This window comes from Tubulanus polymorphus, chromosome 4, assembly GCF_964204645.1.
Source record: "Tubulanus polymorphus chromosome 4, tnTubPoly1.2, whole genome shotgun sequence".
Classification (NCBI taxonomy): domain Eukaryota; kingdom Metazoa; phylum Nemertea; class Palaeonemertea; order Tubulaniformes; family Tubulanidae; genus Tubulanus; species Tubulanus polymorphus.
This window is the reverse complement of record NC_134028.1, coordinates 5,050,945-5,074,852: the sequence shown is the minus strand read 5'-3', so window position 1 is coordinate 5,074,852 and position 23,908 is coordinate 5,050,945. Positions and strand designations below refer to the sequence as shown.

General features: G+C 37.2%; 2 protein-coding genes across 4 annotated transcripts; one reads left to right on the top strand and one right to left on the bottom strand.

The window, feature by feature from the left end:
- The first annotated feature begins 74 nt into the window (after window positions 1-74).
- Window positions 75-11,795, top strand: LOC141903482 (uncharacterized). Of its 3 annotated transcripts, XM_074791600.1 has the most exons (22): window positions 75-190; window positions 1,703-1,756; window positions 1,880-1,948; window positions 2,065-2,157; window positions 2,629-2,855; window positions 2,934-3,011; window positions 3,135-3,170; window positions 3,251-3,301; window positions 3,515-3,708; window positions 3,802-3,971; window positions 4,152-4,210; window positions 4,566-4,638; window positions 4,748-4,901; window positions 5,059-5,172; window positions 5,388-5,625; window positions 5,947-6,051; window positions 7,605-7,777; window positions 8,416-8,541; window positions 8,746-8,777; window positions 8,874-8,978; window positions 10,942-10,967; window positions 11,062-11,795. In XM_074791600.1, exons 2-22 carry the CDS (start codon window positions 1,708-1,710, stop codon window positions 11,143-11,145), a joined length of 2,256 nt encoding a protein of 751 aa, XP_074647701.1. In that variant the 5' UTR covers window positions 75-190; window positions 1,703-1,707; the 3' UTR covers window positions 11,146-11,795. The 3 variants fall into 3 exon arrangements, with proteins under 3 accessions (XP_074647701.1, XP_074647702.1, XP_074647703.1); XM_074791601.1 differs by lacking the exon at window positions 5,947-6,051; XM_074791602.1 differs by lacking the exon at window positions 8,416-8,541.
- A 584-nt stretch (window positions 11,796-12,379) lies between these two features.
- On the bottom strand, window positions 12,380-23,739 carry LOC141903606 (epsin-2-like). The gene is made up of 10 exons (XM_074791798.1): window positions 23,601-23,739; window positions 22,721-23,312; window positions 20,311-20,404; window positions 19,769-19,977; window positions 18,341-18,364; window positions 17,645-17,864; window positions 17,320-17,571; window positions 17,071-17,229; window positions 16,279-16,332; window positions 12,380-15,290 (listed from the first exon to the last, which is right to left on the bottom strand). Exons 2-10 carry the CDS (start codon window positions 23,213-23,215, stop codon window positions 15,079-15,081), a joined length of 1,719 nt encoding a protein of 572 aa, XP_074647899.1. The 5' UTR covers window positions 23,216-23,312; window positions 23,601-23,739; the 3' UTR covers window positions 12,380-15,078.
- Window positions 23,740-23,908: the final 169 nt, after the last annotated feature.

Here is a 23,908-nt window from a genome sequence, read left to right as displayed (position 1 = left end):
TTCGAGGAAAGGGTGGCTCCTACAGCATATGGATGTAGATATTTTCGGAGCCATCCGTTATTGGATTTGTTTACGGGCTGCTAAGCGCACTGTGACACTTGTCAAAATATTCGACAAATTTAACGAATAAGATGAGATAACCATTTATCAGACTATCAGGAATTAAAAAGCCCATTTCTATTTTTGAAAGGTAAAAATATAGAATGTATTCATGGTCACACAGTCAGTACTCCAAACCTCAGCAAAGATCTTACACAAAAAATGTGTCCTTTTTTTTCCATTCTTCCAATTCCAGTTCCACTTCCCCCCAGGGCCAGGCTCATAGATAGGCCTCTTCTGTCTGTAAGTAGGCCTACACCCCAACCCTCTACCCAAGCTCCATTCATTCCACAGGGGCTCGTCACGATAGCTGGGGGTCCAAAATCAAAGATTTGACCCAGTATCCTAGGTACCACCTATAAAAAAAGAAAAGGGAGCTAACATTTTGACATACTAGAATTGACCTTCTCATTTTAATCGCTCATAACTTCGTAACCCATCGACCGATTCGCACGAAATTGGTTTCGTTTCATTCCTAAGAGGTTAATTTTTCGTTTGAGACCTTTCGCGACAAAATCGGATAAGAGACACCCGAGAAATCATGACTCAAACCCGAAAAAACGAGTCAAAATAGCCAAAGCCGGAATTACTAGGACGTCTCGGAGCAGTCGATTCCCGACGAAAAACGATGAGTTGACGCGGTTCCCGGGCATTAATCTTCACACATCATACATCGCTGGAAAGCTTATGAACTGACCTTATTGAAAGACGCGTTTATTTGATAATCCGTTCCGATACCCGCGACTGGCGAGCTGATAATCCAGATTGATGCGATAAATACGATTTCCAAGTGTATTCCGGCCGCCATTAACTGCGTGACGTCATGAGAAATCCCAGCATGCAACGCTAGATAATTAACATATTCAGTCGACCAATCACGTATCGCGAATTTATCAGTCCTCAGAGCCCGTGACGTCACACCCTCAATGGCGGTTCAGTGACGCTTAAAGTGCGTATTTATCGGTTCGGTGCGTATTATCACCTCGCTTGTCGCCGGTTTCGGAACGGATTATCAAATAAACGCATTTTTCAATAAGGTCAGTTCATAAGCTTTCCAGCGATGTATGATATGTGAAGATTAACGTCCGGGAACCGCGTCAACTCATCGTTTTTCGTCGGGAATCGACTACTCCGAGACGTCCTAGTAATTCCGGCTTTGGCTATTTTGACTCGTTTTTTCGGATTTGAGTCGTGATTTCTCGGGTGTCTCTTATCCGATTTTGTTGCGGAAGATCTCAAACGAAAAAGTAACCTCTTAGGAATGAAACGAAACCAATTTCGAGCGAATCGGTCGATGGGTTACGAAGTTATGAGCGATTGAAATGAGAAGGTCAATTCTTGTATGTCAAAATGTTAGCTCCCTTTTCTTTTTTTATAGGTGGTACCTAGGATACTGGGTCAAATCTTTGATTTTAGACCCCCAGCTATCGTAACGAGCCCCTGTGATTCATTCAGTGATCTTCACACCCAAGTCCATTATTGGTTCCCTGAATATATTAGGATTCCAGGATGTGCAATTTCAAATTTCTGTGTAATTTCATTTTCATGCCATTTGAAATGAGTAATACAAATTAGGGCCTACTAGATAATTTTCATTTTCTAGAAAGGATGAAAAATTCAACACTTGGAAAATCTGCATCTGCAAAGAAACCTCTAGGTATGGACTATGTCTGAAGTATCAAATTAAACTTTAGTGATGATTTATAGGCTTATCAGTTTGCACAGCAACAAAGTTGTTATTTGTGCATTTATTTTTCTCATATTTCCAACTTTTTACAAGGAGCTGCAAAGAAAAAAACTAAATCTGCTCGAGAATTGTGGTTAGACGCCGTTAAAACAGGATCTGGAAGTGAGTCTGAAATTCTTTTTAAAACGCACAAATTAAACTATTTGCTCTTTATCTCCAAAATTTGTTTTATTTCTTCCTGTCCTCACTCTGTATTATTTTTTGTTCTATCTCTGTAGCATTAGGTGGTGGAGGTAAAGCAAAAGCTGGTAAACCGGTTAAACGCTCAGCATCTGAATACTGGATTGACACTTTACGCAAAACAGGAGAAGGTATTTTGTACAGCTGCGACTTAAGTCTAAAAAAGGCCGAATTCCAAATGACTCAAATTTGCCAGGGTTTTATTCCACTAGAGATTTGGTTCAGAAGCCCAACCCGTGCAAGTCAGTGCTTCAGTTTCATTTTTGACTTGTCTTCTGACAAAAAAAGAGGTCAAAATGGGACTATTGAAAATCAGGAAAATGATATAATATAGCCTAATCAGGAAAAAGCTTCTCAGGTCGTCAGAGCTCTGAGCGCAATGGCTTAAAGTTTGAGAATAGACCAATTCTCATTTATTTAAACTGGAAGTTGGCCTTTAAATCTTATTAGCGGTCTTGCATCAATCTTGGTAGAAGGTGTTCAGTAAAAGATGTAGGGAACCGACCCAAATGATTGATTAAGTATTGTAAATATCTTAAAATTTTTGCCAGTTCCTTTTGATTAGAACACTAATGGTTCTTTTATATTTTATCCAAATTTAGGTCACAGTACGGAGAGTATAGGCATGAATACATTTACCGGTATAAGACGTCCCGATGAAATGAATATGGCGTACCTCAGTACTAGTCATTATTTACGTCAAATGAAGGGTACGGAAAAAACCCCTCGAAACGGAAATACGGCAAATGGTAAAGTGCCGTCTGGCAGCGGTAAACCTGCTTATAAAACCCCCGAGGAATATTATGATGACATACTCGACTTGAAAAAGGTATGGAAATATTCGCTAAATAACCCCGCATGAAACCACTTTTTTCAATGTCACACTTTCTGCTACTTTTATTTTCAGCAAGTCGTTTCAATAAATAATGACAATACTACGATGAAATCCAAAATAAGACGCTTAGAAGAAGATAATGCCAAGAAGGTGAAATAAGCATCGGCCGGTGATATCAACTTATTGAATAAATTCATACATTAGGCCTATATAAGAATTGATCCCGATATACCTTTATAGAAATCTAGTTTAATGAGAATATTTTCATTTCAGGAAAAAGAAATAGAACAATTGCTTGATCCTAGTAAAGTATGTTTCAATGTTTCAACTAAACTGTAGTTTTGTGTGGTTCATTGTGGTTTCATGATGTTTCAATTGTTTATCTTCAGAGTGAGGAAATGAGGAGGACTTTAGCCGATAAAAGACCAGATACAGGCACTGTAAGTACTTAACCTTTGTCGTTCATCAAGTACCGGTAAATCTTGCTTGTCCTATTCACCAAAAAATCCCCTGAAAATGATATGATAATGCATGTAACAACCTTTTCTTTTCCTGACTATGGCCTTATGAAAATCCTAGATCCATGAAGCAATTTGACACCTTGTTTAAAAGCACATGTCATTTACTCATATATCGGTACTCTATCTATATAGGTGATCCACAGTCTAAAGCAGAAAATCCTTCGACTAGAGCAGAATCTGAAAGAGAAAGAAGCCGCTTTCGCCAAGTTACAGAGCGACATGAAATCGACTAAAACCGAAGAATTACGCGCTCAGATGGAAGTCTATTATAACGAAGTGTTACGATTACAGAATCTCAGTGGATCTCAGGCGGCGCAAATGACTAGGTATGAAAAAATAACGAGATAATGGTTCCTTTAAAACGTTATTGTTTGTCTATTGCGCTAATGTATATAGTTCTGTTGATTTTCTATTTGCAGTAAAAAAGTGACGGACAGCAAGGAAATGAACGCTAAACTGAAGGCGATGAATGAAACGATAATTCGATTGAACGACCACAACAATAAACTACAAACTGAGAATAAAGAAATCAAAGCGGATTTAGAGAAATCGTTAGAACAAGCCGAATCGGTAAAAGAAAAAACAAAAAGTAAGAAATCTCCGGCCAGGAAATGATTGGTCTAACTGACATTTATTTAAGCTTTGGTATCATTACCATTAACCTGATTCTCCTGACTGAGTATTTTCTCTCTTGCTGAGGGTATTGCTGAACCTGCTAGAATGCTCTAACACAATGAATATTGAAATATATTTTCTTAATGTTTTACAGAAGATTACGAAGACATGAATAAACGTGAATTGTTATCTGCTATTTCACGGCTAGAAAAGGTACGAACAGCTTCGTATTCCATATGAAAACTGGCGCTAATTGCACTGTCATAAAGATGAGACTCTTACAATGTTCATCATCTAAACAAAAATTTAACGATTGAAACTTATCAGTAAATTGATACAATAATTGATCATTCAGGTGGCTGAACAGGTAAAGTGTTCCAAGTTCCATAATCTCTGGATGTTGTGCTTCGATTTCATTGCTTCCATCATTTCTTCATTGTTAGATTAGAGAGTAGAATTTGTGGTACCATATGGACGTGTACACATTTTCACGTGTTTTCTTATCACAAATAATCATAAAAACAGTAGCAGAAATACTGCATGTAAATGTTATCGTGTATATTTCCAGAGAATGGATAAAACTGATGCAGATACTGTCTCTATGATATCAGAGGTTGAAAGCAGACGTGGGGATGTACAAGGTATTATATATAACGAGAAATTCACTCCTTATCTATTACAATGTGACTTTATTTTTCCGAATACAGCTATAAATCTATAGTAAGGTCCGTGTTGACTCGGTGATTTTAGGTAAAGTAATATTGGAAGGAACGATAGCCGAGAGATTGGATCAGTTGGATCGACGAGAGACTGAACTGCTCGAAGAGAACGACAAACACCGATTAACTATCAAAAAACTGAAAGAAGATCGGTTACATTATCGCCGGTGCTGTGACGATAAAGAGTACGTTATTCTGAGCGACAAAAAATCGACTAGAAATTTCACTTGAACGATCATCTTTTCTCATGAACATGCCCTTTTATGCTGGGGCAAGACTTACACTTGTGAATAACTTAAGTCTCTGCCGTTTTGTCCTTTATGGGGTATTATTTATTTGTAGTAAGGAAATCCGCGCGTTCAAGAAAGAAATTGAATTCCTGCAGAAAGAGTTGGATAGTTTTTATGATAAAGATAAAGTGCGTTCTCCTAGAAATTCACCGAGAAAACCTCCAATGTAAGTTATACTTCTCGCTTGTACAATTTGATTCTTTGAAAATTCTTTCCAGTATAAAAATGCTTTTAAATGTACTAAGAACTCCTCGAAATTTGATATCTTCTTGAAAACTCCTGGAAAACTATCCAGGAATGATTGATCGGTAGGGACCCTGTTGTAGAAGGCTTATAGCTATGCCTTGTGTAAAATGTTTAAAAAACCGTTTTTTGAATCAGGAGTGCAAGGTCGGTGACGTCTGTCGTATCGGATACATCAACAACACGTCGTAACAAACGGGAATCCTCTGCTACGAGCGACCGTCAACGGCAACGTGAACGCGATGATCGCGACCGAGCCGAGACCGAAGAACGACAGAGAAAACTAGACGAACTCGCTCAACAACGAGCGGCGCGAAAAATACAGAAAACGTGGAAAGGTTTCAACACGAACAAGCTAAACGAAAAAGAGGAGGAGGTTAGTTGGAACGATGTTTTTTTGTGCTATTTTTGTTTAATTCAAAAATTTATTTATTCTTCGTTGTAGCATTTATTTAGTCTTATTTAGCCAGGACAAATGGTGCATGGAATCTTTTGCATGAAAGTTTAGATGTGCGCCAAACTTAGTTCGGTTTGGATCGTACAGAATAGGTTCAGATAGATTTGTCGCAATTTAAAACCGTCTTAGAAGTGTAAATTTGTGATTCTTTCATTGTTATAAGAGAAGCTTTTATTGTTAGCACTGATATTTTCATGTAATATCCATACGTAACGAATTTATGTGTATATTATGACGTAGAACGCCAAACAAAAGAGAGTTGATGCCAAACTGGAGGAAATTCGACAAAATCACGCGGCAAAAACAATCCAGTCTCAATGGCGCCAGCATCATAAAAATGATGAGGTAGCAGATTTGTGCATGCTTTGTTTGTTAAATCCCTTCTAGCTGATTGATGTCCCCGATATCTCCCTCCAAACTCTTGATTTTTTGCTGTATTCTCTATTCTGTTATGATATGTTGCTTTCATGATATATGGCTTTTAAATGTTGATGAAATGACAATGTCTATGATTTTGAAACTGATTTTAGTTGTGGTGATTCATGTGTCCTTGCTGTGATCTAACAACATCGTTTGTGATTGTGTTCCATATTTCTGAGCCAAGTTTCATAAAACTGATTAATATGAGGTTGCTATGAGTAAATATCAATCAGGGCCGTACATAGCGGGGGGCAGTTGCCCCCTAGAAATTTTGGAAAAGTGCCCTTTTTGCAAATATTATTGATATTTATCCAATAGAAATTTAATGTAGAATCTTCACTTGTGACTGACAATTTATAATAGGCCTAACAGAGTTTTAGGGCATATATTTAAGAAGAATTGTTATATTAGTTATATTGGTTTTGACTTACGGTGACTGCCCTTTTTTCGGGTTTCTCTGCCCCAACATTCAAACGGCCCCGTCATTTTGTTTTATGAAACTAGACTCTACTCTTTGTGATTCATGTTTTACATAGAATCAAATGTTGGTTTTCTTCGGATCCAGTTCCAGAGCCAAAATTTAAGACGCTTTGCTCACTTTGATTGAAAAAAGAACTGATCTTGCAAATCAAAACTGATCATCAAACCGATTTTGACTAAATCCTACTGGCACTAGATTCGGCATTATGACTCTGGAACCACACTCTGTTGGCCAGTATTTTATTCTCTCCATCAGTGTTCAGCCTAGTGTCGTGTTTAGTGTTGTATCGTGTGTCGTGTCTTTTGCAGTTAGAAAATCGTGTTGTTCGTTTCCGTCGCAATTCGGCCGCGAAACTAATCCAGAAAAACTGGCGCGAACATCGTAGAAGTATTGATGGCACCGGTGTATGTCTGTTCAATCCAAATACAATATATTCACTTTATTTTTACTTTACCCTCTCTAAAAGGCAAAAGCCATCATTAGTTTTCTTAACCAGTTCTATTTCCACTTTTCTTTGAAAACTGAGTTCTAGTTCACTACACGCACAGACATTCTGATGTTGGCTTTTGCCCGGGTTTGAAAGAAAGACACTGCTTCTTCAAGGCACAATTTTACTACACTGCTAATGTATATTTTCTAGCAAATATGAGAAATCAAAATGAAAATTTTTCTAACAATTTTAATCAGAAGTGCACACTGTAGGTAGATCTAGGAATTGAGTACCAGGATAATATTAGATATATGTTTTATTACCCCGTTATATGTATATTTCACCCACCCCACTAATCACCACATATCATTGTTCATTCATTGTATGTTAGATCAGTAAGGTGGTAGAGATGATCACTACTTGCCATTTTTAAATCAGCCTTAAACGGATCTGTGAAGCGAGGCTTACATTTCATGAATATCGGAAAATTTCATATTCCGAGAGAAAAGTTTAGAAATAGTTTTTACGTTGTATCGAGATGATTGAGAATTGCTGTTCTTGTTTCAGGAATCGACGGTGATGTTACAGTCAGCGATGAGAGGGCATCGCAATCGCAAACAGCAGATGAGCCGTCTGTCAGAGATCGCGGATTCCGACGACGACGCGGACGATGACATCGTCAATATACAATCAACGTTGAGAGGACACAATAAACGTAAAGATATGCTACGTAAAACTAAGTAAGTTCTCTTCATTCGATCATCATTGATACTGGTATAATATCTCACACACATCAAGTTCTTCATGTTACACCTGGGGATGGATTAAGCAGTGGCGCTCCTCCGCAATGAGCCTAGTCCTTTTGAAATTTTTTGGAAATCGGGAAAGATATGTACCATCTTTTCTAAGTCAGAAATCCCCATTTCTTGAAATCTATAAGATGCATTAGTATGGATCCACATTGTCCCCTCTCCGCATTGCTTAATCCACACCTGTATACAACACTGTGTTTTTCATAATCTTAATTTGCGGTGCTTATGTAACTTTTAATATTCTAACTTAATATCTGCTAGTTTTGATCTTCGTGGCTAGTTTCTCGAAGGTTCAAAGTTGAGAAAAGTTGGTGGAGACTGGTTACGCACTTTTCACTACTGTTTGAGAAAGTGACCCTTACTGCTATCTGAGCATGTGCCACTTCTAAGAAATGCACTGGAAATGAGCAAAGCCAGAATTAAATCTTCTTTCCCTAGATACAATTCAGGGTGACTGGTCATGTAGACCAGGGGACAGTTGTGTTTAAAACTGGACCCAGGGGTTTATTTTTGGCTGAATATTTTCTCTAACTGTGGAGATTTTGTTTTCTAATCTGCGCACACAGACTGTCACTTGAAGAATCATCTCGGCAACAGCAACAACAAGATGCTTTAATACTAATACAATCTACATTAAAAGGTCACGTAGCACGTAAACAAATGCTTCATAACAACAGCAAACTTAACACAAGGTAACAACATGAAGCATGCAACAATTCTATATCTTTAATCAAACATAGATTATAGAATTGTCGTCCATGGATAGGGTGTTCAAGTGGACGATTCCAGATAGAATACATTAATGTCTTTCAACAAGCTGTCTCTACGTGTTCTTACCTACATAAAATTAACGTTGTATAAAGAAAGTTTAAAGAAAGTTTATTCTCTATTTTCAGTTCTCCATCCTTCAGCAGAAAAAAGATTACAAGTAAGTACATGTACTTTCATCTAATGGTACAACCTGAGTGCGTCACACCTGCGTATGCCAGAAAAGGCTCTAAATTAATGGACATCTTTTTTTTAGATGGTAATCTTGATTCAGCCGGTGAAGATGTTGACGATGATTTAGAAACCGGTGAAGTGTTATCCGTTCACTCGTCAATCCGTCCGTCTCCCAGAATCTCATCAGGTTAGTTATTACAACGCTGAATCGAATAAATACATCATTCTATATTTACTGGTATCTGCATCAGTGCCTGATTTCACACAAAGAAAATAATTTAACTCAGATATTCCAGCTCGAACAGACTTGAAAGTTAACAATTTCTAACTCATTATATCAACTTTGAATGTGTATTGTTTTAACAGATGAGCTGAATGGTGAACCAGTCACGTTTTATTTGGGTAGCACTCCTAACTCTTCTAATCTGCTTTATTATCGCTCTGATTATCGCAGTACTGGCAATATGAATAAAACTGATCTACTTACTGACTCGGACAGTAGTAGTTATAGTATTAGTAGTAGTTCATCAGATGAGAATATACTAGAAAGACATTTTGAGTGTAAAGTTGAATCTGACTCTAGAGACGAGAGCCGTAAGAATGATGCATCTGAAGTGCTTCTGCATGATGCTTCTACTGCAGGGGAAATCAAGGAAACTAAAAATAATGTCATAGTTTTGACTGATGAAAGTTCGGATGATGATATAGTAAAAAATGTTTGCAAACCAGTGAGTTATTCCAGTTCAGATGACAGTGATATTGTGATGCCAAGAATTGGTCGCCAAATTTCGACATCTTACCGACGCTCTAGTGAGATTTCTGATGATCGCGATGAGAAAAGAAAGAGAAATTCCAGACAAGTTGAAAGGAGGGAAAATTTGAATATTGACAAATCAGTGGTGGGAGATATTGACAGCAAAGGTTCGAAGGTTAAATTGAAACCTCTAGGATTAAATGAGATTGTTAGACATGATGAGGAGGGTTTACAGAGAAATAGCCCTGGAATCACTAAGGAGAAAATAAGGTCAAAATCGGCAAAGAAACTAAAATCTAAAGATAAAAATTCTAGGTCTGAGGGCAGGAATGATTTGATAGCATTAGACTCGGCTAGACGCATCAAGAGAGTGAATTTGAACAGTTTCAGTGAATCGAATTTGATAAATATCGCAATGAAAGAGAAGGGAAGTAAGGATCGACTAAATCCACTAGACCCTAAGAGCAAAACAAGAAGAAAACAGAAAGAAACTACCAAGAGTAAGAGTGTAAAGATCCCAAACGCAGCACCAGTTGAATCTAGGCGTCAACTTGGTGAAATTGATGGTAAAAAACTGAAGATTAAACCAAATGTAGTGAAAAGGAAGACTCCAAAAAGCAGTAGTGCATTGTATGAAAGTAATCTGAAAAATGGAATGGCAGAGAATATCAAAAGGTCACATTCTTCCTCAAAAATACATCATAAAGGCCAAACATATTTCTCGAAGACGTTAACAGCTGAAAATCTGAGACATCTGGATCATTTTACGGACTTTGACAAGGACAAATTCAATAAGACAAAGATGAGTAGACAAAATGAGAAAAGAAATTCAGAGGAAATGATTGTAGATGTTAGAGATGATATGATGGAAAGTTCTGTGTGGAATGTATCCGATTGTTCTCAGAGACTGTCTGATTCCTACGCGGTTGATTATGGTAATAAAAATACACTTAGATGATGACTAGACTTTTAGACTACGAGTTATTAGAAAACACCACAGAATTCACCAGATATAGAACTACGTGTAGTTTGATAAGAGGGGAAAGCAGGAATCGTAGTCATGGGGGATACTTTCAAATACATCCTTTTCTCATTTTATTCTTTCCCTCGAGGTGAAAGCCGTAGCTGAAATAATTCAATGTTTAAAAAGGGATGAAATGACCTTACCTCACCTAAAAATCACTGCAACACTGAAATTATCAATGCAAATGACACTTCGACACAAACTACTCACTACCAAACTCAGCAACTAGTGTATTCCTTGTGTACATTCTAGACATTAATCCAAATAAAATACAGTTCATTAAAAATTCTTAAAACAATGTTTTCATGTACATCTATATTACATCTTAGACATTGTATACCGGTACATTAACATATTTTTATTTTTTTTCAGCTGGCTCATCAACAAGAAAAGGATTTGTAAGTATAATTAAAGCAAAAAATGAAATGATACAGAGTATCTTGATATTTTGTTGAACCATTGACTAATGATCCGGAACATTAATATTTACAGAGCAGGAGTACGAGATCGCCGCCCCCGAGACGAGCCACTCCTGTTGATGATTATGATGATGACGATGATGATATCGTGTTCTAGATTTTGTGCGAGTTCGTCCATGAATGCGGATCACTGAACGCACATTTCAACTGAGAGTTCAAACCCTTCCACAGGTGGATATAGTGACCACTAGTGAAAAGCATCCACTTCAATGGTCAATAACTGACTGAACTGTATCTACATATTTCACAATGGCAGCACATTCTGTTGACTTCATCAGATATCTATGAATTTATATCAGCACTAAGTTATTTCTTAAAGAGTTTTTTCCACTGTTACCTATATTATATATATACCGGTATTGATATTATTATTCGACACAGTAGTGAGAGGTTACTGCCAAACACTGATCTACTCAGACATTTAATGCCTTGGACATTGTGCCTTCTAATCCTTAGAGAGCACTGGGATTTTATTATTAGAGCGTTGGGTAACTTCTAGTAAGTGTCATCCATGGCTGGTTCCAGGATAAATCTTATGATGTATCTGATCTAACCGAAGAGTTGCACATATACCCAAACAACCAGTGTACATATAATATCATTGATAAAATTTCATATCAGAAATTATATGAATCATGAAGCCAAAATTCAGAAAGATGTTAGTTTGAATGCACATATTGTGAAGTTGTAATCTGCTTATGTATTTTAGGACTAATTTTACAAATCAATCTATTTATACTTATAGAAAAATCCATGAATAAAACATTAATATTGAATTTACAGGCTTAATCATTCTTTTAAAGGATAGTGAGGTTTTCGTTGGATTCCAATCTTTTGGATTACGGTTACAGTACTGCAGCTGTTACTCGACTAACTTAAAATGAACAAATATTGGAAATGGTCCTCTGTCGTCACTGTCTATGGTCTCATGATTTGCTGGTAAACCATAACTCAATGCATTTCCTATACAGGTCATTACTTCAATCATTGCTATGTAAAGTAGATCCATTATCTCATATGAAGTTCAATGGAAGGCAAAGGAATCGGATGCTCATTCTAGAATCAAATTGTGCTTACGAGGGTGTCATTAGGCAATGGGTTCACATCCGTTAGTGCGGGTTCAATCACCTTAAGTGTATCCTGTAGTGTCAATCCATAAACTCGTGAAACTTAATCGATTAGGAGTCCATGGTTACTTTAATAGCCACTAGCCCTGACTGTGTTGCGGTTAACAATTCAACCAAACCGAAGAAACCAAAAATTGTGAAAGCATTACCAATATTTGTTTGATGACTGTTTTATTTACTAGTAATATGTAAATTAATACACAATAAATGATGTTTATATACAAATGTTAAACATGTCCATAAATAATCTGTACCAATTAAAATCCATATTGATTAGTGTAAAGTCACATGGATTATAATCATATTCTGCGTATGAAAAAAAAGAACACATTCTTTACATTAATTAAATAATGAATCTAATGTTTAATAAAACCAACAAACTGTTAATTATGTAGCATATTAACCCTTGCTTAACTGAAAATGAATTGGCACCGCAAAATATGAAGATTAGTTTTAACCGAAATGCGTAACAAGCAGGAACTATTAGAAGGCATCGGAGCTCAATCATCAAAATACACATTTGCAACTGGTCCCATTTTCGGATTCATAACGAGGGATTTTGCAGGATTCATTCTCACGCGAAAGAAAACGCGGATTACGCATTATCTGGTCAGATTAGATCAAACCAGTGCTTCATAGATATTTACAAATTAAAGCAGCGCTGTAAAGCTTTGATCATAGTTGTAAGCATTGCTCGGGAGGAGAAAGTGACAATGATATTTGAATTCGTTCTATAACTGTTCAAAGTAGCAGTAACTATAACACATGTATATCACAGCATTATATATATATATATACGGATATATACATACATTGACTCACACACATTTAATCGTCACATAGACCTACAACACAACTAATGGCCGCTCAAAAAGCATTTTCAAGTTACAAATTTGTTGCAGGGCAGATACAAGGGGAGCAGCACATCATTGATATTACATCACTGAGTGCTGTAGAAAGAAAATATTCTCCCGACATTGAAAATGAACTCGGATAAATATGGTTAATTTCAAACTGGATGTAACTTAAACTATCAGCTCGTAACGAACCCTGGTCCCGTGAAGTCCGTAGTTACAGGGTTCAAGCAGTGATTACAAATTTTTCTTCAAGTGAAGTCCAGAAATGATTAATATTTCACCAATGAATATACCAAGCGGGTAAATATGACGTCATTCATCATCCGCGACAAATACATGTTTAAATATACATATCGAAGCAACAAAGAGATTCTTTGACTATGAAGAAAATAACTTTTTCCCCATTATGCAATGAATATAGCAGTTCAATAAGTGCATAAAATATCTTTACAGTAATGTACATGTTTCGACAGTTACTATACGGGAGTTTACATCAAGGGTAGTTTCGGATAACAAAATAGGGCCTCGTATATAACAGAGGGTTAGTTTTTTAAAACACGTTAGCTTATCAGGCTGATAGTAGTTTCCTTATATATTCAGTATCAGAAATCTAAAATAATATGCCTTGGTTGCCGGTTATCGGTTATCAGGGACGAATGACCATGTATATAGATTTGTTAGTACTGTTACAGTATTCAATTTAGAAATTTACTATATAAACTCAGTCCAGAGGTCAGCTGCACAGTTTAGGCTTAAATTTAGAACCGGTCTAAATCAATCTAACAAAATAGTTAAGCCACAACTATGTCCCCGGGCCCAGGATACACATCCAATACATATGATGATGTCATGATGGATTATAGATGTAAGTAGCGGTAATAACTACACAGGCCACAATGTACTAATATTCATGAGTTTGATATTGTCATGGTGTACTAACAGATCATCCTAAAAAACTGCGCAAGACATTTTTAGCCAAGTAAAATTGCTGAACGAGTATGAGATATTCTCCACTAATCTCGTTTAAATAACAGGCTCACAATCAATTATCACTTTCACAGTTACCCACTAATTGGCAAGGAACACCCGACTGATTAAAATATTTTTAAGTTAACAAACTGAATGAGGTTAGAGTAAATAAAATTGAAAAACATACAAATACTCTGAAATAGTTTTTAAGTAAGTAATTTCTAGCTAGCACCACTCAAGTGATGTTCGTCAATACCAATGAAACAAAGCTCAGCTTTTTACCTGCGAACAATTTACCCGTCTGGTTAAAAAGCCAACATACATCTTCTATACTGCATGTACATGCTCATGACTCATGTCTAAGCCATATGAAAAATTACATCATAAGCTTGATTTGTTCTTCACTACTTGCAGTTCATGTATTCAGCATCATTCCAATCATGTACCGAGCGATATACATCAAAAACAGTTTCATATTGTCCTGGGAATGGGTTCTACTGCGAGATATTACCATCAAAATAATATAGGCAAATACGAGTAAACCTTATCTACAGGAGTATAAATGTTGCTCAATCAACCCATCATACATTGACTGTTTGGTACAATGTATCCGAATCAGCGTATGACACTTTTCAAAATCTCCAGAATTTTCCACTAAATCACTTTGAGAGGATGTCACTACAACCACAGAGACAATCATGTACATTATCACATTAATCTATTTATTTAGCTTAACAGATCAAACTAATAAAAAAGTGACTTCTCTATGAATCAATGAACGCGACGCGACCACGTTTCTGAACTAAACAATATTATGTATGTTTTTCGTCTTTCGAGTTTTTCCACCACGGCAAAATGTATCGTACAATCTACATCGATAGACTTCAAATGAATAAACGGTGAATTCTTATGCATCCAATGCCGCCAGAAAAGCAAGTGTTACTTATATCCAGAATTTTTCAGTAAATCTGCACACACGGAGAAATATTTCAACACAAATATCAATATATCACTGAACTCTATATATCATAATATAGTAATTGTTTACGCTACGACATCGTTGCGAGGAACTTGTTCTCACAAAAACGGATTGTATCCCCCTTGCTGTTGATTCGATGTTGTTGTCGTCGTCATCATCGGTTGCATGCCCTGCGAAGGACTCGGAATTATAGGTGGCGGCAGCGATGAACTAGGAGCCGTGAAACCGGCGCTGGGAATCTGATTAATCGGTATACGCTGCTGAGGTTGAGAACTGAATGGATTCGAGCTAGCAAACGGATTTGTTGTACCTGGAAATATCGAACGGAATATATACGATATAAGAATAAGGCACGAATAACAGCTTTACGCAGACCAGGGGCCGGTTTTATAGACTGGCATCACCTTTAACCCGCGGGCTTAGTCAATTCACTATCAATCCCGTTAGCCCCAGGGTTAAAGGTAATGCCAGTCTATAAAACCGAGCCCAGGTTGATAAATACACATGAAAAGCAAACTTATTCCTTTGAATTAAAAATGTCTTCAAAAAAAGTTAGCCGACACACCGAGATTTATGTGAATAACAGCCTTTTAGCATGCAGCAAATGAAAAACGTACGTGTAGAATCTATTAGAATCTAATATCGTTCGACAAATATCTTTAGTTAGAAATCACACTCAGCATTGTTAATTTGAAGAATTAATAAATAGATAAACTAATATCTATCATCACTGATTGGATGTAAGACGAATTAAAAAAGCACTCGAGCCACGCCTCGAAAGCTAAAAAAAAAAGTGCTCACAATTCAAACAAAGCATTACAAATGTGTTAATACATCGATGAACACATTCTAATGTAGATGTATTAATCTGCAGACTGGGCTCATCCCTTCAGACATTCCATACTATATCACCGTTCTTCCAATTTTCATAATACAGGACTATTTGATCATACACATTGATCTAGCTAACTAATTTCCCTGATTTTTACCTTTTTTTCTTACAAAATTCCCTGATTTTCAGGTAAGTGGCGCCACCCCGTATAATTTTGCCATATACTCGATATTCAAACGTTGTCAAATAGAGACCTACGCTTATCACAATAGTGAATGTCTGAAGGGGTGAATCCAGCCGTACTGATGAGGTTAAAGGTGGATTTGAAAGCCAAGATTTGTGTCTATAAAAGTAGCGCTGAATATCTACTACGTGAATCAATTTCGAGTTTGAATTGTTGTGTTATTTACTGGTTAGCTCTGTTGAATCCGAATACGAAGTTTGAAAAATAAACGGGGGTTTTTACCTTTGTTATTATTGGTCGTTCCGGACCAATCTACTTCAGTTATCTTTGATAACTCTGTAACAAGGTGCATTAAACAATGTACATGCTACGAACGTACACACAAAAACACAGTGCAGAATTATACACGACAAGTATAAATCATGCCGATCCCCGCCCACTCCTAACGCATCCGCCCGGTAGTTGAATTATAACTCATAGATCGAACAAAAAGATACCAGGAAGTGTGCAGTAAATATACAGGAAGGAATTGGATCGAAAAATTATCCCTATAGCTCGTTATTACTACCAGTATAGAAAGTTGCGGAATGATCAAAACATCTCGAATCAAAGGGCCATATTGATACAATAAGTAAAATCAAGTAATTCTAAAGTGCTTGTATAATGAGAATGCAGTCTTATAACGCTCGTCCTATCTTGGCAGGGGATTGTGATAACATCGCCAGTCTCGGCTACAACACCAATATTCCTTTCGGATTAGCCTGAGTGCAAAGGTTAGCCGCACAAAAACTTATGGCGACCATTTGAACGCATCATGTACAATTGAAGATACAACTTCAGATAGCTAGCTAGCTATAAATGCAATAACCTGGACCATTTCTGTTCGGCTGGGACATCATCTAAGCTACGCATGTTTCTGCGTATTCGGGCTAATCAGGCAAAGTTTAGTGCCTTGGCAGTCTCGATGCCATCAGGTTTGAATCCCCGCTGAGGGAGGATTTACAACACTTTGCTGACCAAGTTGGATCTTTATTTTCGAAAGTAATCAATATAACTTTGTGTTAGTAAGCGTACCTGCAGCAGGAGGAGTAGGTCGACAGACAAGATTGTCGAGGTTCACCAGGTTGGAATTTGCGCCGAGGAAATCCGCCGGTGTTTTCTTTTTATCATCCGGTAATGAACCGGCCATGTCAGATAACATAAACGGATCATGCTGCGGACTCTCACCGGAACCTGATGATATGAAATTAATAACATCTATTGTGAGTTAAAATTGTTTTATCTCGATTGAGTTCGAATAATTTCGGTCGAAAAAACACAAACCGTTTATTATGTTTAGAACGTCGAAACTGTTACTTTTAGACGGTCCCGTCGTTAAAGGCGCGGTCCGTGAACTCAGGACAGCGAACTCATCTTGCGACTGAGACGGCGCTGCTAGATCTCCGAACGCATCCAGCGATGCTGACGCCGAATTCGACGTCGCCGTCTGCTGCTGAAGCGGTTCCCACGGTGACGATTGGGCAGATCTAGAAGTCTGAGTTTGAGTCGCAGGAATGCTCCACACATCGTTCTGCACTGAAATTTGAAAATATAAACAGTAACAAAAATCGTTCCGCCGAATAAACGTAAACATTCGGCTTATATTTACCCGGTAATGAGTTGTTAAACATTATGTCGTTAGACGGAGCCCACGGGTCAGCCGGTCTGGGAGGAATACTAGGCGGTGGACCCCACGGGTCATTCGCTGCGGCTGGTACCGGCGCCCACGGATCACTCTGTGGTTTACTAGTCGGGGCGGCCCATGGATCGTTTTGCACGGGCTCAGCGGCGGTCTTAGCCGACGCGTCAAGTATGTCTACTAATGTAGGCTAAAATGAGAAGACAAGAGTAAGACGTAGCATCGAAGCAAATTTTCTAATAGTTAAGATGAAATTAGCGTGACAGGTAAATTTTAATGGGATAATGACTGAGTAGCGTTGAATGAGACTAGGACAATGATTAATGATTCACATTCAGATCAAACACACAGTATTCAACGAGGAGAATAATTCTGATTGAAAATCTTTAAGAGCAGATGAGAACGGAAACAGAGAGTAACAGGATCGAGCAAGGTTTAACAGCAATACCGGGCGATGATTAGTTCATTTAATTGATAAAATCTTTCTTCAACTTCAGATCTTGATTTACCAAGTATAAGCAACAGCGGGGTGGGTTTGTTAAAATAGTCATAGATATCCTTTTCAACGGGGAACAATTAGTTCAGGCACGCATGCGCTGTTAATTTTCGAAAGCGTTTTAAGTAAATGTTATTATAAACAATAAACAAGATAACTTCGCGGCTTACTTTATGACTGGGCGGTGGTCGTACCTGAAAACAATACATAATCAGCTTGAAAAAAAGTAGCTAAGTATCTACATATTCCTACCATGCATAACCCAGAAACTCTAAGAGAGCTTTAAGACCCATGTATTTGATGGGTGCTTTGTAAAATGGATGTTGTCTTCTGATATAATGAAAGATGTATGCAGAGACAGATTAAAGCAAGTATTACAGTATCGCCGTGTATATTTGTGGATGATTGTAATTTCAAATGTGAAACATTTAGACGGGAAATTAACAATAAATTTCCGAGAAATTTTTGTTCGAGGACAAAAAAATTTCACAGAAGAGAATTTAGGTTACTCGAAAAAGCTATTAACCCAAATAATTTGAATGAACTTGAAATAAAAAAAAGAAGAAAACTCCAAAGAAATTCATAAGAGGCTCTAAAAGGACCTATTAATCCAACTAAAATAGAATATTAAAATCTAGCAATCCGCCAGGCGCCGATAACGAAAAGACTAATAAACAAAATAATATCACTTTTTAGTGAATCGACCTAAATAAATAGTAGAATGAAAATTAAACAAAAAGTAAATTAAAGGAACTAAATGCATCAACAAGCAAAAATTTCAATTCTTACTTTTTTCTTTGTTTTTTTCCTTGAATTCTGTTATGAGACGGAGTGTCGATTATTGAACGGAATATTTTTGTAGATGTGGATTAACGTGCCCAAATGAGACCGAACCAGAACATGCAAATTTAAGTGGATGAATGAATACAAGTGTTTTCCTGGTTTCAGTATCCGTGAAGTTTCATTTGAAGTAGATATTTCCTAATGTAGATTTGTGTTTTGTTCCTAACTCATTCAGCCTCAAACAACCTTTACAAAAACCTCTTACAACTACTCTAACATCGATGAAAAGCGCACACAAAAGGTCCGATCAAAACCCGGATGACAGTTCAATGTTTTAACCATAAGACCACTAAGTGCATTAACAGCTTTGAAAAAGTGTTTATCAGTACAAGTGTATTTACACATTATGCGGTCAAAAATTATTTGAATATTGCCGTTTAACATTCGATTGATATGCTCTTATCAATTCGGGAAAAAACTCAACAAAAAAAACATTTCAGGAATTTAGTTTTTAAGTAAATTTGATATCAGAGTAAATTTCATTCATAGAAATTGCGAACATTGAATGATCCGAAATAAATAAGAGTATTGATAAGATTCCATTCAAACAATCAGTTCTTGTTAATATCGATAACTCAGCAAATAGTCCTGAACCACATTGCAGTACGAAGGTGTCTTTGTAATACTTGCTGGGTTATTTACCGACTGGTGATGATCTGAGGAATACAGCTGTAAAACTGATCACTTTCAGTTCATAGTGCATGTACACGGACATAGCTACAGCCCGACTGTGCAGGATATGAACAAATCCTTACCCCATCGTCATTGCCGCTGGGCGTATTACCGGGAGTCATTTTCTTACTCTCTTCCACAGCCATCTGAAATCGAACGTCATCGTTACGCTTCTTCTTTTGATCCTGATCAGCTTCTTCTTTACTGATCGCTAAAGCCAGCTGTAACTGTAGCTCCTCTTCTCCGACCGTCGACGGCCGCGCTTGTTCCAACTCAACAGACGTACGACGACCTACATACAAAAATTAATCATTCATTTATTATCTACAGCTTCAGCAGTCAATGCCATAGTTTAGAGACAAAATCAATTTTGGAAGTAGAGTTGAATCTAACAACTGCAGCAGAACTGGGTCTTGATGTATAAAATCAGACAGCCAAAAAAATTAACCCCAATTAGTCGCTTGCTGGTTCAGGCCGGATGGAAGATTGTTAACACGAACTCAAAATTTCCAATTCTGTACTTTTAAAACCTGACTTCGTTCCTGGCAGGTGTGGAGGGTTTGTAGGAGATACCAATCATCTTAAACATAAGCCATTCGTGAGAGATCATTAGGCCTATCATCACCTGATAAATCTCCGGTGGCGCCACCGTACGGATCTGAGTAACCTCCAGCGCCAGAGCTGAGTGTAGGCGCAGACGTGCCAGAACCACGACCAAACTGAAAATACAAACAAATTCGTTTAACAAAAATGACCAGACAATTTTTCTTCTTTTTCCGTATGCAATAATTTACTTATAGATATGCCCAAAGGATGTATATGTAACTGTTTCATACAGATATGTAATATCATACGATATATAACTAAATAATAATAAATGATTACGACGCATGCTATTTCAACAATCAGATAAAAAATCCGGTAATTTATACGCTGCAAGAACATTCTTTAGTTCAAGCGGCGCAATCTGTCTGGCCATCATCGCACGCTCCTAAGATTCAAATTTTACCTGAAGCTAACACTTCTATTAACTACGATATATACATTGTAACAAAAATATGATTCTATATCTTACTGTAAATAATGACGACTAACAAATACATTTTGTCCTTTTGGCTAGCTTTTCAATTAAGAATATATTTTTATCATTCATTGTGTTTAGAAGATCGCAATGAATGTTTCTGTACGCACAAAAGTTTCCTTCAGTTACAAATATATCTAGGCCTAGGCCTTGAAAACAGGTTCCATTTATGACTGCCAAATATCGTGAAAATCTTTAACTTCTTTGATCTAGGAAATTTCTTACACAAATTTTCTAAGAAAACTGAAAGTATTGCGCCTAGTCTTTCGTAATCTAGGCTTTCTACTTCGAAACATAGATTAAGTAAAAATCCATGTCTACAAACCACAACTCCATATATAGAAATATTCACATATCTATCATATAGGCTATAAAATAATCACAATATCGATGATAGTAGAAACACTTGATTCATTAATATATACATTTTACACTCGGCCATAGTTTAAACCACCTGAACTCGGTTAAACGATGTAAGCACCTTTCTTGCAAGGATTTGAGCCAGACAACTACAATGCCAGAAATCCCATCTCATCGGAATGAATTCGAAAGCATACGCACATATTTTTCTAATGGTGCTAGGCCTATATCTTAGGGCAGGGTTTTTTACTGAAGCCAAACTTATGGGCTAAAAATCCTGCAAGAGGGATGCTTCGCTAATTCGTAATCTTTAGTGTAAACCAAGCCCTCTACAGTCTTAGAAAGCAACGTTAAATAAATCCCTTCGATTGGATTAGTGAAATTACGTACCACCGGTACTTTTATTCAATAGGTAAATTCTTACTGTTCTCGATCTTTGATCCAAACGAAATAACATTGCATAACCTCTATAATTGAAACATAACATTTTTCCATCGGAACAAATGAACGTTGCTACCTAATGCAAAACTATGACCGAGAGTAATTTCGTAGTTATAAAACTATAACTCACCCAGGCACCACCATCACCCTCTTCCTACAAATCCATTATATTACACTTCATATTTATTATCAGAATTGAATAGATCTCAAATAAATTTGAGCTCTCTAAATGAATTTGAGAATCTGAGGTGAAATGGACAATTTTTAGGCCCGTTTCAAAGCAGTAATAATGTTTGATATTATATCAATCAATATTTTCGATAGGCCTATTAAGTCGATATGAACAAGGGCAACAACAAAATGACAAATAATATCAGGATATTTATTTCTGGTCCAGCAGTTTAAATCATCACCTCTTCAATCATAACTAACAGCAAATGAGGTGACGAAGAACCAATTAGTACATAGTCGTTAATTAGGTTAATTATAAGTAATGGTTTTCAACGCACAGCACAATGAACAATTAACTAATTAAAACAATGAACAAAAATGTTATATTTCGACGTTTCAATTTTTGCGATGAAAACTCACTCCGGGCACTTTTATTTTTTTCGCAAATTTTAGCTTCTGCAAAAAATCCGTTCAAACTACGTATGAGATATTGCGATGAAAAGTTAAGTTGTTATTTCATTTTCAAGATGAAATCGAGCCTAATCATTAAGCAAACAGTCAATTGATATCAATCTGTTTGAGCTGCTATAAATTCGCCCTAGGCAAAAATTAGAACTAATGACTAAATGACTCTGTTCTGTGCTGTTTCGCTGAAATATGAAAGCAACGCGCTCAGTAACATCTTTCATATTTCAGTACACATCACAATATTTCTAGAGACAAAATACTGAAAATCAGGAACAGTCGGCGGCTCTAGGCTATTTTGTACAGCAGGGCATTGGACTCAACCAATTTGCTTAAACTGAAAAAGATTTTCTGATAGGACAATTGCAATTAATAGCTGGCCGACTTAAGCAGAATTCTGTTGGTCATCATATTAGAGAAAAAATTGGTCGCGAGATAGGACACTAAAACAAGGACAAGCACCGAAAAATTGAAAGCCTATTCAAGCTCCAAACATTGACAGTTAGTAGATACGTACCGATTGCCCCGTACTGCTTATACCCGTTGAACTCTGCGCGAATCTCTCTTTCGCCTTCATCGCTTTCGCGCGTTCGTTTTTCAGCCGCTCTTCGTCTTTCAATAATCCGACTAATTGTTTAGCTTTTTCGCGCACGTTCACGCCCTGATCCTTGTTATCCTCGACGTATTGAAAATCTTTCAACGTCTGTATCGCGAATATGTTCTCCTTGCACTGCTGCGCCACTTTCTCGCTGCCCGTTTTCAGGATGTACTCGAGCAGCACGAGCGACTTGTAAACGTGCCGCCAGTTTTTGCCGTGATCGTTCAAACGCTTCCAAATCATCTGCATGATTTCGGTGAACGCCATCACGTTGTACGTCATGTCGCCGATATCGGACATCAGCGTACTCGACGGCCCCCACGGGTCGTTCGACGTCGCCTCGCGAACTTTAACCTGCGCGTCCGTGTAGTTTTTCACGACGTTTTTTATCGTGCGTCTTATTGGCATCGCCATGATCGATGGTTTATTCTCTATTCAAACGAACTAACACCAAGAAACCGAGTCAACTAGGCGTATATAACCGAATTTAACAATCCATTTGAACGCCGCGCTGAAAGTAGAAAAAACAATAAACCGAGATAAAATACTGACTCAATAACAATATCATTGTTGCTAGCTTTTAATGACAAAACGCCTACTATAATTTTCATATTCCGTTTAGTTGGAATAAAGACTGAATCATCATCTGAATTAGGTGGGTCAACGGTGACTCGACTGTCAGTCAGTCTGCTGTAAAAACTGTGTAAAAATTTGTGCAAGTTACTTTTTTGAATTGAGTAAAAGTGCTTATTCAATCACCCAATCATTGAAATAAATTTTTCATACTACAAAAACTCACTTCAAAGTCCCAAGAGATTAGCAATTTATCGGCGCTCGTAGAGGGAAAACCAGTACTGTAGCCACTGACTGTCAAATTCACGCAATCACTATGAATATGGCGGCGACGACGGCTTACCCCAACTACCGAGTCACTTCCGGGTTCGTTATGTAGGTCAACATCCAAAACAATACAATATAGATTTATTTACTCAGTCTAAGCTTAGTATCGTGCTTTGTCATTTTGTAAAACATTTGTCGACTTTTTTGTTGTGTATATGAGTTTGCGTAACACTACAAGTCAAAGATTAATGAAGTTATTATTGATTG